At 38.6% G+C, this 18,353-nt stretch overlaps 1 protein-coding gene and 1 long non-coding RNA gene across 2 annotated transcripts; both read left to right on the top strand.

Moving 5' to 3' along the window:
* Positions 1 to 4,156: 4,156 nt before the first annotated feature.
* Positions 4,157 to 4,879, top strand: LOC147656827 (uncharacterized). Its single transcript, XR_015293767.1, has 3 exons — positions 4,157 to 4,262; positions 4,335 to 4,386; positions 4,469 to 4,879. It is a non-coding gene; the product is annotated as an uncharacterized LOC147656827 (long non-coding RNA).
* A 7,860-nt stretch (positions 4,880 to 12,739) lies between these two features.
* Positions 12,740 to 15,057, top strand: LOC105737027 (uncharacterized). Its single transcript, XM_086913476.1, has 4 exons — positions 12,740 to 13,104; positions 13,731 to 13,949; positions 14,030 to 14,200; positions 14,393 to 15,057. Exons 1-4 carry the CDS (start codon positions 12,982 to 12,984, stop codon positions 14,945 to 14,947), a joined length of 1,068 nt encoding a protein of 355 aa, XP_086769602.1. The 5' UTR covers positions 12,740 to 12,981; the 3' UTR covers positions 14,948 to 15,057.
* Positions 15,058 to 18,353: the final 3,296 nt, after the last annotated feature.

Genomic DNA, 18,353 nt, shown 5'->3' with positions numbered 1-18,353 from the left:
GCTCGATAAATTTGCTCGTGCGACAGCGTTAAGAGAATATCCGCGTTGGAAAACGTTTCCCTTATGCTTTCACGATGGGTTCTCGGTCAGATTGGAATCAGATTGGAAAGTAGTTCGAGAAATAAATAGTTCTCGTTGAAATGTTTTATTCGATTTATACCGCGTATACTATTATAATCTTCGTTAAAATACGAGCCATTCGCTCTTAATTACTTTCCCTCAACCGAAATATTCCACTTTTATTAAAATCGTTCGAGCTTCTATTTTATTTCTCTATTAAAATAATCGTAAAGATATCCAGCTAATTTTTGTAGAATGATCTGTGATCTGATAGGTTGTTTTTTGATCAATTTCTCGACAGTGAACTTAAAATAGACTTTTACCTTTTGATCTTCCTTTTCCAATTTTTCCCCTCTGCACGCTTGTCCGGATGCTCCCATCGATTACTCTTCTCCGAAACCTGATATTTCCACACGCTTCAAACTCTAAATATTCGTCCAACTTCTCGAAAAACACTGAGAATGTGCCATCGTCGTTTATTCTCACGAAGAAAAGATCTAAAAATCTCCAATCGGCTACTCGCCACCAATTATCCGGGCGACAATTCCAAAAGGAATTTTCCAATTAGTCGAATGAACCGAAGAGAGGTGGATAATGGGGCTGTTTCATAACGAGATCGCCCTGTCGAGTTATATCTCGCAACCGCAGTTATATCTCTAATGATAGGGATCCATTTGACGGGTTCAAAACCCGCCTAAGAGGCGGATCTCAACGCTGACAATTCCACTTACGGGCGTGCATCCTGATAACCTTGCGTGTCCTTCCCCGTGAAGGAACGAAGTGTGCCCAACGATCGATATATTATGAGCTGATGTTGTTGTTGTAGGATCGTGGAAAAATTTAAAAATATCCTGTGATATTTTTAGCGTGCGTAGTGTAGGAAATACTTGAATTTTCGTGGAAGTCGTTTTATTTTAATTTAGAATAATGATATATATTTTTTTTTTACATCACGATTTCGTAAATTCGAAAATTGTGATATTTGTCATATCGTCTGAAAACGTTCGATGAATCTCCCTTTACATGCGTGGAACCAACGGCGATGTAAGTCAATAATCATATTTTTCACGGGTATACATCGTTTATCGTCCATGAAGTTTTAAGGCGGTCGAAGCGAATCGATATTCAACCGTCGAAAATTGTTACAATAAAAGATATTCCATGTGCGGGAGAGGACACTTCTGTTTGTTTCCATCGTTTCGTTAAATCCAGCAATTTATCGTATCAACGCGTTTTATTCATAGTCGAACTTAATATTCGTCGAGGAAATCGACGAAGCTAAGTTAATTATCCCGCTGTTGGGCCAATTCGCCGTGCAGAGAGACCGGCCTATTTCGAATTTTATTAAATTTGTTACCACTTATACGTTTCTCATTCCTGTTATACGCGTACAACATTCGTCAAAATTCGATAACAATTACGTCGAGTATAACGAGAATGAATTTTTACGAATAAAATATTCGTCCTGAATGAATGCATGGCGAGTTCATACAATTCAAAGGTGGGAATGTCGTAGAGAAAATTCATCGAAACGTGAAAAATGCAAAACGAATTGCGTTCGATCTCCAACGAGAGGGAAAGGAAAAAATACATAAATTAATAAAAACTTAAAAAAGAAAGTACAGATCGGAGAAAAAAATTTAATAAAAATCCGAAGGAGGCTCGATTAAATATCTCACCGTGCAATTTAAAAAAAAAGAAGAAGCTCGGTGTCCACGCGACTTGTTGCTCGGGAAGAATCTTCATTTTATGAAACGGGAGAGTGGGGGAAAAAACAGGCGAGTAATGACGTTCTTTGTAGATTTTTCCGACCAAAGGCTAGAACAACTAATTTACTTTATTTCGCAAAAGCGAAATTTCCCAGAGTGGAACACCCTCCTCCTCCTCCTCCTCCTTCTTCTTGCCTCTCATTCGCGATTTAACTTCCTCTTTTGTTCCCTGTTTTGCCCGGTGTCAAAGAGGAACTCTTGGAGAGAAAACAGAAAGAAGTGGATAGGAGTGAATGGAAAAAAAAAAAAATAAAAAAGAATCGAGAGAGGAAGGGTACAAAGGATTTAACGATTTAAAACGAAATCGTTCGATTCGACGAGGAAGCGTTCGTTGAGGTTTCGTAGCTCGATATTTATTCAGCGATTTTTATTCTAGGGACACCCTAGGGACATCCTAGTTCCTTATTGATAAATCAAAATCTGACAACTCAATAGTTCCTCCCTCTAAGAGAGATCCTTCGGTTATAATTCTCTCTCTCTCTCTCTCTCTCTCTCTCTCTCTCTCTTTTTTAAATCTTTGCCAGACGGTTGGCTGACGATTTATTATATTATCGGCAGCCTCGTCTGTTTATTTTCAACAGGGATTTACACAGATAGACGCAGCTTCGGCCTGGAAGAGGAGGAGGAGGAGGAGGAGGAGAAGGAGAAGGAAGATTTCAAAGAAGGGAAAATGAATTTTATTCGAGACGATTTTCCGGCAGGAGAAGATCTTCGTGTTACGATTTCATTCTTGGATACCATTTTATCGACCTGCCTTCTTTTTAATAAAATGTATCCTTCCTTCGAAAAAAGATTAATAAATAATTCGATTGTGTTTAACTTTCAGCAAGCTCGATCGTAAAGATCTTGTCAACAGACATAAGAAAAATATAAAAATATCCCTATTCCTCGATCCACAATTTCCAAGAAAGGTATAGCTCACTCTCTCTCTCTCTCTCTTTCTCTCTCTCGGCTATATTTAAAGGAAGGTGTCAATTTCTCGGCTCTCATAGGCGCGTTTAATATCGATATCCAACCGTGATATTGAGCCATTAAAGGAGCCGTGGCTCGTAAACCGTCTAACCAGACGTCGTATCATATCTACAATCGTCCTAGTGATCGTTGCCGTTGTTATTAGCAAGCGGTGGAATACGAACGGCGAGAGAGAAACGAAGCTGGCCACGATTTATTCCCGCTTTTCCCGCTAACCAGCTCTCGAGGGGATCGCCCGATATCGAGAAACGAGAGAGCATTGTTTACGCGTCCTCCCCTCCCCCCTCTGCCAAGCCAATCGTGCGACCTCTATTTCCGCAAGAAGTACAGCCTCGTCCAAATCGAACGTATTCGCATATTCGTTGGTCGTCGTGAATTTTGATTTTGATTCCACGATTTCATATTGAGAATAAAAATGCGGTAAATCTTCGTCCGTATCAATTCGAAAATAATGGAACAGAATTTATATATATACACGTATAGTCCTGTGTTAGGAGTTCAAATTGAACGTCGCATGAATTCGTCTCGATGAACGCACAACATGTATTACATTTGCAATTTTTGATGAACGAAATATACGAAAGGAACTTATTTTTAAGACAACGAGGGATCTTAAAAGTAGGAAATTTCAAGATTATGTCGGCAAAATTTGAAAGTGATTCACCAAAATGCAGTAGTTTATAATATATTTATTATAAACGCGCACTATTAACTTCTCTACCCGCTAACTCTCGATTTCTCGAGCCACAATAAACAAGAAGGTCGGTCACGCGTCGGTCAGGCTCGTGTTGTTTACGTTTGGTTCGAACGAAGTACCATGAGTCAGGCTCGTGCTTATTTTTCGCTCAAATTTCTTACCACGAGTCTCATTCGTTGTTGTAGGACAAGGATTAATAGGTTATGCGATATTATTTAACATTGATATTTTGTTGTACCATTTTGGACAATTTCGATTCATAGTGTGAACCAGTGATTCTGTAAAATTACAATCGATGGAATTCCATATCTCTTCTAATTTTTTTTTTCAAACATCCGTTTTGAAGATATTTGAAATTTATTTAATTTTTTGCCTATTCCAGTCCATAAACTTTCGATGAAGTATTTAACATATATCGTATACGATCCATTCTTTCACGATCCACGTATGTTTGGTGGAAGTCTTCCAATAATCCCAACTTATGGCCACTTACGTACATCATTCGAATGGCCTCGTTAATTTTTATTTTATTTCGTATCAATTTGAAGATGTGGAACACAATTTGTAAGACTTTGTGTACACATCGTATATCTTAAGTCAACGAGGATGTTAGGAAGCTCGTTCGAATTGAACGTCGCATTCGTTTCAATAACACGCTATTTTCAGGTTTCTTTGTTTCGTGGAATGGCCTCGTCGTTGGTCGTCGTCGTCGTGAATTTTCGAATTAAATAACGAATAAAAATGTAATAAATCTTCTGCAAAAGGCAAGAAAAGTTTATGACGAAAGATTTATTCTTCATTTTAAATTGGTAATAATATCGTATATTTCGTAATAGAGGAAAGATTTTATTTTATTTCGTGTCAATTTGAAGATGTGGAACACAATTTGTAAGACCTTGTATATATATATATATATATTTTAGTCGAGAGTGTTAGCTCCTAGCAGGGTGTCAGGGTGGTGGTATTGTAGGGATATGTTTATGTTAGCAACCCCGATACAAGAGGTAAAAGGAAGAGGAAATGCAAGGAGGATCTATCGAGGAAAGAAGCTCGTGCAATAGGATTACCTGGAAGAACGGATACAGGAGCATGATTTATATAGAGATACGTGTCGTTTTTCGAATTCGATATTATTAAATGTATCTGAATAGAACAAATGGAAATATCGATTGGGATTAATTAAGGCTAATAACTGCTGGCTATTTTATGATGACTGATATATGTTATTAAAAGTGTGTTTAATATTTAATTAATGATTGTCTATAATGGCTGGTGTTGATAAGGTAAATAATATCACGTTACATAATTATGTTTGTTAATAATGGCATCAACAATAATAGTAATAGTTAATCAAAGTGAATAAATTGAATCGTTACAAATATCCATCGATCTGATTGAATGCAAATACGAATTATGATATAGGATAAAAATTTAAATAATTCTATTCTCATGCTACATTCTTTCCTTCTTTTTTTTCCAAATTCAAAATTTTATTATGTAAATCAAATACAAGATTACCCACTTGTTCCATAAGATATTCGACAACCGATTTCCTAAGCAAAACAGTGACGCGCCATATCGCTCGAAATCGTGGACTGACTCGTCGCGACTCTTCTTAAAAACGGAAGAACGCTCTTTCAGATGGCGCGACGAACGGTAAAGTAATTCGAATTCGGTCAGAATCGTAGAGAAAAAAAGGAATGGAACTTATTTGCACACCCGATACGTTCGAGGATGATAAAATATTCTCATAAATCTCCCCTCCAATCGTCGAGCATACCACGCGCAAAACACGAGTCCGCTCACGAATCGGCGATAAATTAATTTCCACCGCTGCCGATTCCTTCATTATCGACTGTGCCCGACGTTCCGCACGATTTTCTCTTCGCGAAAACTGCGCGTTGTCGTACACGGAGAGGAAATAAAGGCAAGAGAGGAGGAGGAGGAGGAAGAGAAGAGGTTCGCCGAATAAAATGCAAACGACTTGGCCGATTCTCGCCCCGAGAATACGAGGCAAACCGAAGGAGGGTACTTTTCCGACGGCCCTCGCTATCTATCGCCGAACGACGATGAGACCGTCGTCGCTCGTTGCTTGCACAATTACTCCGTCGACTGTTTGATGATCCACTCGAAGTCGGGATGATTGCAGCGGACCGGGATGAAAATTTAGATTAAAATATCGTTGAAGTATATCGTTAAGAAGGCAGCAGGGAGGAGGGGTTTTGTCTTTCGACGAGGCGTTAATAACGAGGGAAAATTTCACTAATGCTTCGCGAGAGATCGGTCGATTAATTAACAAGGCTTCTTTTTTTTTTTAAATATCTAGCTCTAATTAGCGAAGAAGTTTCTCTCGTTTCGCCTCGATTCCGTTTCGAGATTCTGATGAAGCGTGGCACAAGATATATCTTTCGTCCCGCCAATTATCGGTTCTCGAATCAAGCGATGGAAAGTTAATTTATCTTGGAGAATGAGAATCTTTGTCCATTGTATCGATAGTCGCACAGAAACGTTTGCTTTTATATATGGTTTACGGTTATTGGTTCGACTTATTACTAAATTCACTTCGACTTCGATCCAAGTCTATACGACTTGCGAGTACAACAAACGTAAACAGCACCGATTGACTCCGCCATCGAACAAGACGATGTCGATGATGTCGAGGCTCCGTTGGGACGGAAGGCTTAACGTTCGCCGCGTTCCCGCCGCGTTGGTGGGGGAACCGCGGAACAACAATAACAAGGGGGCGCATATGTGCACGAAAGCTCTTCAAATATTTGCCCAAGTTCACCGCTGCCACTCGAGACATCTCTCTCGTCTCGAAGGAAACACTCGAACGTCATCTCTCGCGATGCACAGCCGCTGACATAGCGTCACCTACGTAGTATTTTCTCCAAATTCTCGTCGATCCACTCTCCTCTCTGCTTTACCTTCCATCTCTCGTTTTTCGCTTCCTAACAATTTTTCCGTCCAATTCTTGCGCCATTCTCATTTTTACGAAATATTCCAAAAAATCAAATCTATCCAACCAGAATAAATCTCAAATTTCAATCTTCGATAAATCGACTATGTTCTACCATGACGCTCTTTTAAAAGAGTCGAGAGAACGATTTTACGCTTCCTTATCTCGGCTCCCGTGAAAGATCGACGATGCGTAAATTATATTCTGCACGGAAAGAGGAGAAGAAGGAGAAGGAGAGAGGAGAGGAGAGGAGAGGAGGAGGAGGAAGACCGACGTACTTTTTCACCTAGAGAAGAAATTCGCCTAGAAACAACGTGCTTCTGATGAATTCCACTATCGGCCAGTTTCGAAACTAAATTGACCACCATTTTTCTTTTCGGACCGAAGAGGACCCGACATAAGCAACTGCTTGGAACGCGGGGTTCGAGTTCGTGCGCTTCCTTAAAATCTTGCATCGATGTTTAGAGGAGTTACTGGGGGGAGGGAAACCTTGTTCTAACACAACGAAACGTGGACGGATTGAGGGCGGGTACCAGGATCCAGAGGGGAATACATAATACGTGTAAGTACATTATTGTGGAATTTAATGAAGCGTTTGAAATAGCTGTAATATCTCTCTGGAGAACGAACTTCTAACAACGCGCTCCCGCGTTGTTATACATATTGCGTTGTTCACGGGCATAGCGATCAAATTGTTTCCCTCTAGGAGAAGAACTATATATATATATATAAAATCGTAAGACGAAAGTGTAATATTTTCTAACTTGTTCTAAACGATTATTATAATATACCGCTTCTTAAGAACAAATATTAATTATAATATAATAATTTTTTCTAAGTTGTAATAATGATAAAATAATAATAAAAATGTGATAATATTTTCTAATTAAAATTAGAAATATAGATGTGTAATTTGTATTACAAATTGTTTCTCTTGATAAAGAAAAATTGAAAAACTATACTTAAGATAAAAGTTTAATATTGTTTAAGCTAGAATATAGATATGTAATTTAAATTAAAATTCGAAGTTAAGAAATTAAGAGGAGCACAGCAATTAAATTATTTCTCCTGATAAAGAAAAATTGGTAAAGACGAAAGTTAATATTTTCAAATTGTTTAATCGATATTTACATCGACGAAGAATTATACACTACGCTTTTCAAGATGTTAAAAGGTAAAATTTTCTAATTGTAAATGATATATAAAATTTGCATTAAAAGTTGAAATCAAGAATGAGATTAGTCTTAATTAAAAAAAAAAAAAAAATTAAAAAATATATGCACTCCAATCTAAATTATTCTCAATTATTAGACTGCATGTAAAATTTCTATAATATTTTAACCACTCCATTCTTCATATAAATTGTATCACCGTTTTTTAAGAAACTTTATAATTGCCTATTATATTTCATCAATAAAACGCGGATCGATCGATTCGCAAAATCTAATCGTCTCAATTCCCCTCCCCTCGCCTCAAATAGGAAAAATATCGTGAAATTCACACACACACACAATATATATGTATGTATGTAATCGTACGTCGGTCGTGTACGCGTGGTAAAATGGTATCGTTCAATCTGGTGGGATATTACGAACGCTTAGGTTACCCCTTTCGTGGCCGGACGATGATCCTCTTACAGTTTCGACTTTATTAGGCCGTGGTCACACCGGGTACCGGGCGGCGACTAAATATGGACTGTGGGCCCTCGCCACACGGATTGTAAGCCGCTTACCGCGTGGTTACACGTGCATTTTAATGCAATGGTGGCCGGTCGCTGCTGCGTCATTACCGATTACAAAGCAACTCGAATTACCAGTCCACGTCTTTCCCTATACACCGCAGTGCCTGGATCTCCCATCCTTTTCAAAGTGGTATTAAAAGTCGAATATCAAATCGAACTTGGACAAAATTCGCTTCCTTCTCGTCGAATTTTTCGTCGAATAGTTAGCTTCGTGGAGGAAGCGATAAGATCCCCTTCTTATATAACAATTTCCAATGTTATTACCACGTTTCCAATGTAAATAATTCTCGATGTCGGCCTGTCTGTACTCACGCTCGTTGCACGAATCTCTCTCGCCGCAAATTTGAATGGGACAGAGAATGGTCAGAGTGAAAAAGAAGATAAAGAAGAAAGATTGACACGGGAAGAATCTCGATAAATCTTAATTTTTTCGTACCTCTTCTTAAAACGTTTGATATCCTCGCGTGATTTACCGAGGCAGCACGCAACGGATGCGACGCACGCGAGACCCTTTTCACGGTTGGCGAACGAAGACTCTCGACAGACGTCGTCGCCCGCTTCTTAATTGCGACGTTCGTCGGATGGAATAACCGAGACTCGATGCGCATGCGCCAAGCGAACAAAGTAGAAACGTTGCCTCTTCTCCACGCCACACGCGTTTGTATACATTCTTTTTTCTTAGACAAGTTTCTCTTGATTCACGGAGCATAAACATCGCGAGATGCTTTTTCTCTCGATTTTATTTCGCGCGTCCTTTCGGAATGGCGCGTTTGTGAGGCGATTTCGGTGAATGGAAAGAGATCTGAGTGGAGGAAGGTTTCTGAACACGAGTCCGTTGCGTAGAGTTACGTAAATTACATTGGCGGAGATATTAATCGCAATAATAACGAAAATACGAATATGTGGTTCGAGTAGTTTTATGTTGAGTAATTGGTCGAAGTAAGTTCGTTGAAGAAAATTTTAAATTGGTTAGTTTTTCAACGGGTTAATGGGCCAACCAACTCGGTCCCCGACGAATATTTGCGGGTGTACGAAGGAATGACACGTCATAACATTTTATAGAAGGCTCACGCGAAGGATTCTGTTTCAATTTTCGTCGGATCACGGAAATCGAATTTCCTATTACAAGCTTGTCGCCTGTAAATCCCTGCCAGGTATTCAAGAATACTTATATCAATTCCATATAAACGATAAGCTTATGACTGCGATAAGCTCGTGCACGTGCTGTCGAGAGACTTTGAAATGAATACGGCTTACGCGTTACCCCACCTTATGCGCATATGATTAATATCAATTTAAGTGGAAATATTTATATCGCGATTTTATTAGTTAGTTTGTATATAATTTTTCAATCTTCACTATAGATAAATATTCTATTCAAGAAGTATATACATTCTCGATTCTCACACGATGTGAACAAAAATTCTGATGAGAACGTTTACTTTTCATTCTGTGTAAAATGAATAAATTTTCACAAAAGTAATAAATATCTTTTATAACGCGTATAACAATGATTGTAACGCAGTCAAGTTCAAGAATTATTCCAAAGGAAATATGAATTCTAGCATCTATAATAACACAAGAGACAAAGGAAATTTTTAAATTGTCGGAGCAATAAGGTGTCTTATATATATACATGAAAGAGAAAAGTTTCAGTTTCTAACAAGATCAGGGCCATTGTTAGATTTCATTTCAAGGAAAAGACTAAGGAGAGACTGCTCTCCTCTAACAAATGTGTTTGATCCATCTGTGTTTCCACTGCAATTGCCCTCGTTTGTGATAACGAACAGAGGGTCTCGAATGATCTGTTGGAAACCTTGAAATAAATCCGATCTTCGGGGATAAATTGCAAACCCTGTTTCCTTGGGAGAATACAAAAATCCCATTGTGATTTTAATCGTATCCGATGCAACCGGCTAAAAATACGTTGACAACAACAACAACAACAACAACAACAACAATAATATGCAAATTTCGTCGTACGCGTTGTCTCGTAATTATTATGCAAATTTGAAAATGCGGAGCGAGCTGCATAAATTCCGGCTCGGTTGGCCGACGTAATTGGTATTGTGAAAATTGTAATTTTGTTGTTGTAATTTTCGAAATCTTATCCGTTAAGAGATTCTTCGAATTTCACTGCATCAAAAAAAAAAAAAAAAAAAAAAAGGAACGCAAGGAAAATAAAGACTTTCAATGCAGAAAAAGGGATGATTAAGAATTAAAATTCTTGCTCGCAAGAGAAAATTAGAATTTCGAATTGCCCTTCGAAATTTGCAAAGTTCTTGAGATTATCCTTAGACACAACTCCTCAAGACGAATTATATACAAAGTAAATTTCCACTCTTCTGAAGATACCGACTTTACCCCAACGAATCCTTTTCCCTCAATCATATGTTTCAAGGATTTCGAAAAAAAAAAAGGGGGGCAGAGATTTTCATTCTTCGTCCCCGGGATGCCTCCTTGCGCTACATAAAACGTTATTATTATTATTATTATTATTATTATTATTCGCGTCAACCATTGGAAACCATTGTTCAACACGAATATAAATGGAGGTATTTTCTCGTTTATTAGCATTATTCATCGCCTGTGTATTTAATTCCGCCCCCGTTGTGGCGATGGAAAAAGAGAGAAAGAAAAATGAGGGAATAATAATTGTACAATAATTATTTCAAACGATTCCATTATCCGTTTGATCCTTGTTCCATCGTTTAACATTAATAACACGCAACACGGTTATTGACACGAGGCTACAAGAGGCGCTAATTAACGAGAGAAAGAGAGAGAGAGAGAGAGAGAGAGAGAGAGAGAGAGAAAGGAATTGTTTATATTCTCTCGATATACGAAACACTGACGTCAAACGCACGATGCACGAGAATACACACCGACACCTGTGTGTGTGTGTGTGTGTGTGTGTGTGTGTGTGTGTGTGTGTGTGTGTGTGTGTGTGTGTGTAATATATTTTTCAATTTTTTTCCCGGGAAAAATGTCAAAATGTCGGCTACACATTTCCGGTTCGTACGAATTTTCAAAACTTTTAACGATTCATTATCGATTAACAGCCGCGGCTGTTATAGCGAAACTTTTTATTTTTTATTATTTTTATTATTTTTCATTCGAACGCGCGCACCGCGATAAAAAATAAAAATTTAATCTTAAAAATGGAAATAAAAATTTGAAAAAGGGAGGGGAGGGAGGGGGGGGGGGACCGAAAAATCGTTTTTTTTTTTTTTTATTTTCCATATCGATATCGTACAATTAATTAGATATCTATAAATAATTTTCACTCGTCGGATAAAACTCGTCGGAAAAATTGAAATCTATCTGGTAAAAAGAAGGATCTCGACGTTATTTTTCAATAAAAAAAATAAAAAATAAAAAACCATTTCGAGATACACGTATCTCAAACCTGGCCACCTTGTCGTGTCTTCTCCCCTTCCCTTCCCCCGATCCTACAATTAACAAAAATTATTTCCCCGATCCAACGATCCTTTATTTCCCCGACAACAAGAAAGGATATGTTGAACGAATCCACCTTGTTAGATTAATGAACCCGTATTTTCCAGTTTTTCGGCGAAACCGTGATCCGCATTCTGCAGACGGAACATGGATCGGCATCGGAGGAAACCGGAGAAAGGGTTGTGTGCTCGCGCACACACACACACACACACATACACACAAATGTGTGTGTACTAAAAGTTTTACAAGCCTGGGGCGCAGAGGGGGAGAGAAAACGAAGCAGAAAAATGGTTTCGCTCGCAACAGCCTGATAATTCGATTGTTCGTTACCCCGCCGTTTCTTGCGCTTCGCCGACCCGATCCCGCTTCCCGATTCCCTTTGCTCGTGAACCGGCATTAATTATTCCCATATCACCTTAACCGTACAGCTCGTTAGTGTTTTATATCTGGCGGAGAGTGGAGCCCGGTGGACTGGACACGGTTCACCTCGACACTTTCCTTTTTCTCTCTCTCTTTTCCACCATTTTTTTCTAATCTCTCGTTATATAACGCGACTTCTCTCATGGAGAGATTATAGACGGATTGATCTTTAATATGTCTCGAATTGTAAAAAAAAAAAAAAAAAAAAAAAAAAAAAAATCGAAGGAAAAGAAAAAGAAGATGCGCATGCGCGGCGGATAATAATTTAATCAACCGAAATATACCGATATACGCGGCTCGTTTAGGCCAAGAGAGTTCTTTTGTGACTCGTGAACAATGCACTTTGAACCATCCAACCATCCGTCCATTAGTAGTATTTTAACCGTGCCACTCACAGTCAATGAATTCGTTTAACGTTCCACGTAATCCTTTGTAATCTGCTTTCCACGCAGCTCACGCTCGACCAACATGGCGGCCATGTTCGAAATAAGCAGCAGGAGAGGAGTCTTTCGAGAGTCTATCGCTCGTTCCAGTTCTGGCTCTCTTTCTCGTGAATTGAAATTAATTTAAATCCCATACAATTCGCGTTCACTTGTTCGATATTTCTTCCTCTTTCCCCTCCCCACTTCTTCTTCTTGTTTAGCTACGAAAATAAGCGAGAAGTTTGCCGCGAAGAAAAAAGAACGGTGTGCAAATCGGGGGAAAAATTTCAATGGAAAGTTAAATGCCTCGTCGTTGCATTATTGTTTCTCGCACAGTTTTTTTCTGATCGCCGGTGAAGGAAGGGCGCCGCGTTGGTGGCAACCCTTGTTTGAAAAGAAAAGGAAAGGAAAGGAAAGGAAAAAGGAAAAAGAGATTTCTTAGATGAAGGAGAGAGATAAACAGTTTTAAAATAATCGTGGATATGAAGAGGCGTGAGAATGGCTCTCGGGAAAATATCGCGACGCTGCCTTGGAAATTCAACGTGGAGTTCGACGATAATAACGTTCTGACTTGTAAATTGTACAGCCAGCTTTCGTTCCGTTGTGTACGTGTTGGCCAAACTTTATTCGTCCACATTCTTATATTCACCCTTGTTCCCTTTTTTTCTCCCATTCAGAGATTATAGTTAAAGCGAAAAGGTAACAACTTGGTTGTGTGTAGGTTAGGTTACACTTATCTTCGTAAAACTGAGTATTCCATCGGTGAGTATTGCTTATTTTTTTTATCAAATTTACCTTCCCCCCCCCCCACGTCGAAACGAGCGACGAAAAAACGCGCAAATGTTCCCCGAAAATATTAAAATACATACTCGATCGATCCTATCATCCTACGTCGATGAACGCGTATCGTTGAAATCAGTGATTCTCAACTCTCTTCTCAACGATTTAAAAATTTAAATAGGCAAGATAAATTGAAAGAATTTTATTCGGTTTATTATTCTCAGTCGATCGATTATTCGCAGTGGCTTTATAAAAAATTTTTTTTCGAGAAGGGGCTAATTTTATAAATGTAAGAAATTATATTTATTTACTCTTCTGGCAGAGTCGATTGGCAAAGAAATGTTAAAAAAAGAAATAATTTTCAATTCGAGAGGAGTTGAGAACCATTGGTTTAAATAATGACGTATTCGTTATTCCCTGTTCGAGTATTTCATACGTTCGTTGTAAATAGGAAGAGGATAATGAGTTCACTGCTCCCCCACCTTCACCCGTTGAGTGTTTCAAATACGCTCCTCTGATTAAATTTCGCAAATATAGTCACTTTATACATCCCCAAGACATCGACAATCTATTCTCATCGTGCGACAGCTCTATCGTAGAGAAAGCGAAATTCACGTCCACGGAATCGTCCACGGAAACCGTTGTTAAAAATGCCATCGTTCCCAGAAAGGTATCATTCTCAAAATTTTCCAAAAATTGAAAAGTCAAACGAATTCAATCAATCAAAATCGTCTTTAATGTTATATCCAGGTGGTTTCGTTCGGCGGGCAACTGTCGCCGCCATTAGAACACGCGAGGCGTCGCAACAAGGAGAAATCGACGTGTTTATCGACCGAAGATTCCTGCGTTGCCAAGTCTTATTCCGAGTCCTATTCCGTCTTCCTCGAAAACGGCACCAACGATGGTACAATAAGCGACGAGGTATACGAAAGAATTCTAAAAACCATCTACTTCTCTTCCTTTTTTATCCAGTCGCCATTTCATATTATCACACGTATATACTCATATAAGTATATACATTACATTCCAAGAACTGTCCGATCGATAAACCTTCTTAAATACGTTGCTCGAAAAACTTCTCTCCTCGAAAATGAAAGAACGTTTTCCCACCAGCGCAGCAACGAGAGATCGAGACACAAGTGTAACTCGTCATGGGAGTCTCTGCGCGATAGCGAGAGGAGGAAGGAGAGGAAGGGGGAAGAAAGCGAGAAGGAAAATTCGAACGTTTGCTGCCGGAGGAGGGACGGGCGGAGAAGAGCGGAGACGTTGGAGGAGCTGTTCTCGTTGACGGATATCATGACGGACGAGAAACGCAACAGTTTGTACACGCTTTACAAACGGTCCCAGGAAAATTCGAGGAACGGTATGTTGACGGAGGTGGAGAAGATCCAATTGGCGACGACCAGCTCGGAGAACGGCGGCAAATTCGTCGAGTCGAATCTGTGGAAGCACGCTTTGCTCGCGAATCGATCGTCCAATAATTTCTGCCCCGCCAACAACTCGGTCACTCGCCACCAAAACGACGTGCCCAACTACACGCGTTACACGAACGAGAAGTACACGTTTCTGAGGAAAGGGAACGCCACGAATAATTTCAAACGGATCGTGCGTCTGCGCAGCACGGCCAACTTGCTCGATTTCAATAATCGTTGGATAAAGGGCACGTGAAAGAACGGCTCTGTGAAAGAATTCCTCGGTAGGAGGTTCGAAGTTGCACACGAGGGGAAAAGAGTGCAAATTTTTAAGTGCAATAAAGCGGAAGTAAATAAATGAGAAAAGTGTGATTTTTGTTATAGTTGACGAAAAAAAAAAAAAGAAGAAAAATTTTTAAATCTCTCGACGAGATTGCCCTTCTTTTCTTCGAATTTTCATCGGGAAGGATAAATTTATCGTGAATCGCAAATTGAAATTGTTGGCCAGGTACGATTTCGATGATATCGAAAGCAAACTCGATCGATGGCTCAAACTTGATCATACGAGTACCTTCGTACATTCTTGCTCTTTCAACCAAAATACATCGCCGCGAAATTTCCGCAGGAAATTCAGCCTCGGTTGTGTTTTAATCGGAATAAAAGTAATTTTAAAACGGATTGGAATCTTGCGATCCTCGAAATCCATCTCTCGATTTTTATTTATTTATTTATTTTTTTTTTTATTTGCTAAAACTTCTCCCCTCTCCCATCGTAATTATTCCATACGGCCATAAACGGAGACTCGATCTCCTTCCCCTCCCCCTTCCCCCATTTTTCATTTACAGAATAATCAAACTTTCGCTGGCCGGCGTTTCAATTTCAAAACTTTTATCCTTATCCAATATATGAAAAATCCGGAGAAATTGCAGCATACGTGTCCCGAACGTTAACGAAAGTCACAGTCACGGATCATTAACCCGAGTCGATGTACACGTAGCGTGGCGTAATAGTCGTTAAAAAAAGCCATTTGGAAAAAGTTTATTGCCGTTCAACCAACCGAGCCGTTCGTTATATTCGATACGCTTGATCCCATCGTCCGTAATTAAATTTCCAATTCAGCAGCGAATTCTTTTTTCGAGCTCGAGAACGATCGACGATCGAAATAATACTCGTTTGCGTTTACATGAGAGAGGGAGGGGAAAAGGATAGGATCGGTAATTGACAAGTAGGAACGTGAAAGCTTGCGAAAAATTGGGAATTCCAAAAAAAAAAAAAATTGATATTCGTCACGCATCTTGAATGCACCGATCGTTTATTCGCCTATAGGCGTTAGTACGAGGCGTCTGCAATCCACGAGTTGATTAAGATCGTCGTTAAAATTGATTGATTAATTGCTATATATTATTTTTCGATAAATTATTTCTTAAATAATAAATTGTACTTTTTATTCCGATAATTTAATATGGCCGTTGTTATATAAGATGCTATAGGAAACTTTTAATTTCTGTGGTCACCTAAAATGAACGAATTTTCTTCCCCTTCAGTCGTAATGAAGCAACCAATCTTCGTTGCTGTAGAGGCGCTGATCCTTTTCAAGATATTTAATATTATTTACCAAATACAATATTTAAATATTTGTATCGATTCATCGGATGGTACACTGTTAATAACAAATATACATACTTTATGTGATATAAATTTTCTCGATAAATTTTCTTTTTTTCTTTTTTGTCTAATCGATAATTTTCAGGAGAAGCCATAAAATATAATCAAGATTTTGAATTTGCAGGCAAAAGAGAAAGAGAGAGAAAAAAATAGGAATTTGTAGTTAAGAAAAGGAAAATCGAAAGATTTCCACGTAAAATACGATAACATCGGTTTGTTTGAAAATGATTTACGTCGATAGAGTGGTGTTATTACACTACGCGGACCGGTTTGGGAATAGGTAACCGCGGATCTAAAGTTTAATTCATTTCGCAATTTCCAGGCATGTCAAGGGCAGTGCATGTGTGCAAAATTAGTTTGCGCTACGGTATGCGTATATATAGCATATGCATCACGGGAAAATTTGTATTATCCTGTGTAAACTATATTTCATTTAAGGAGAGATCCCAGAGATAATATTCGAATCGAGGAATCCAAAACACGCTTTTCTTTTTCCATGCTTTTCGAAAATCGAGCGGATCTCGTTTCTAAAACTTTCTTTCAAACTGATAGGAATATAATATATCGATAATTTTTGGGTTAAAAAAAAAAACAAGAAAAATATAAATCGTAAGCGAATATTACTCAAATTCTAATGAATTATTATGAATAGGGATCTGCGATGAAAATCATTGATATAAAGAAAAAAAAAAAAAATACTAGTAACAGTTATTAGCGTTCAAAAATCATCCTCGTGAATCGATGAACGAGAACAATTTCGATCGCTCGTAACAAAGATCGAATTTTTTCACTTCCTCGTATTAATTATCATCGATGAGAAGATATTAATCGATGGCTCGAAAGCCTGCGAAAAATTTCAAATCTCTACTGAAAATATTTCGCACAAAACGAGAATCAACAGATCGTACGAACGCAAAACGCGAAATTCGTTTATTAACTCGTCTTTGTTTTCATGCACGACTTTTCGTTCCGCTCGTATGCGCACGTACGACTGTTTACATTTTCTTCGTTCTATATAGCGGACGCGTGCCAGGAAAGCCGGCAGTCGAGTTTACGCTTCCGTTCGACTCGGTCGTTCTGTTCTCTCGTCGAGTTATTGTCGTTACGATTGTTACAATTGTATTAACAGTTAATATTATTTTCTATTAAAATGCTTTAATAAGTAAATATAATTTTTGAGACGATTAAGAAATATAACGAGAAAAATAATTGCAAATACATTATCTCGTCACTCTCGAAATGAATTATTATAAAGAGAAATTTATACAGCGGGTAACGAAAGTATTCGAACGCTTATATTTTTGATGAACGAAAAAGAAAAAAGAAAAAATTATAGAAATATATATTATTATAGGAATTTCATCGATTGTAATTACAAAATCACGTATGAGACAAATTATTACCACCAAAGATGGTCCAACAAATATAAGTATCGACGCCTTTTCAATAACCACGTAATAAGGGAAAAAAAAAAAAAAGAAATTAAATTAAAGATGTAACACCGATTTCGAAGGAAGAAGAAAACCTTTTAAATTTATCTCGAGTAATAAGGAGCGTGATACGACGAAAGGGACGGACGGGATGCTCGAAAGAGGAGGGAAGATTTTTCTTCTTCCCTCTCCGCTTGGGAAAAACAGAAAAAAAAGAGGGAAAAAAATGAAACTCGATATAAACAAAAGCGCTCGACGAGACACCCGATGCGTTTATCGTAATTGGTTGGAAACTAGCAGTTTCCAACGGAGAGAGTTCACCTCCGTGCTCCCCCCTCCCCGTTAATACAATGAAATTCCTCGTGTCTTGGATCGTTCGTTCGTTCGTTCGTTCGTTTCGATCTCGAACCGGGTGGATAATTGTAGGGTGGAAGTGGCGGAAATAGGTCGAGGAGACGGCTGGATGGAATATAATTCTGCACGGGTTGGAAGGAAAATCGGTGGAAAAATAAGAAAGTCACGTTCACGGGTATCAATTCGAAGATTTTATCAGCGCGGGGGCGCTGG

Source organism: Apis florea, unplaced genomic scaffold (genome assembly GCF_048593485.1).
Source record: "Apis florea isolate Af1SG1 unplaced genomic scaffold, ASM4859348v1 contig_3496_pilon, whole genome shotgun sequence".
In the NCBI taxonomy this organism is placed as follows: domain Eukaryota; kingdom Metazoa; phylum Arthropoda; class Insecta; order Hymenoptera; family Apidae; genus Apis; species Apis florea.
The sequence above is the reverse complement of the archived record's forward strand: the minus strand, read 5'-3'. Positions and strand labels throughout refer to the sequence as shown.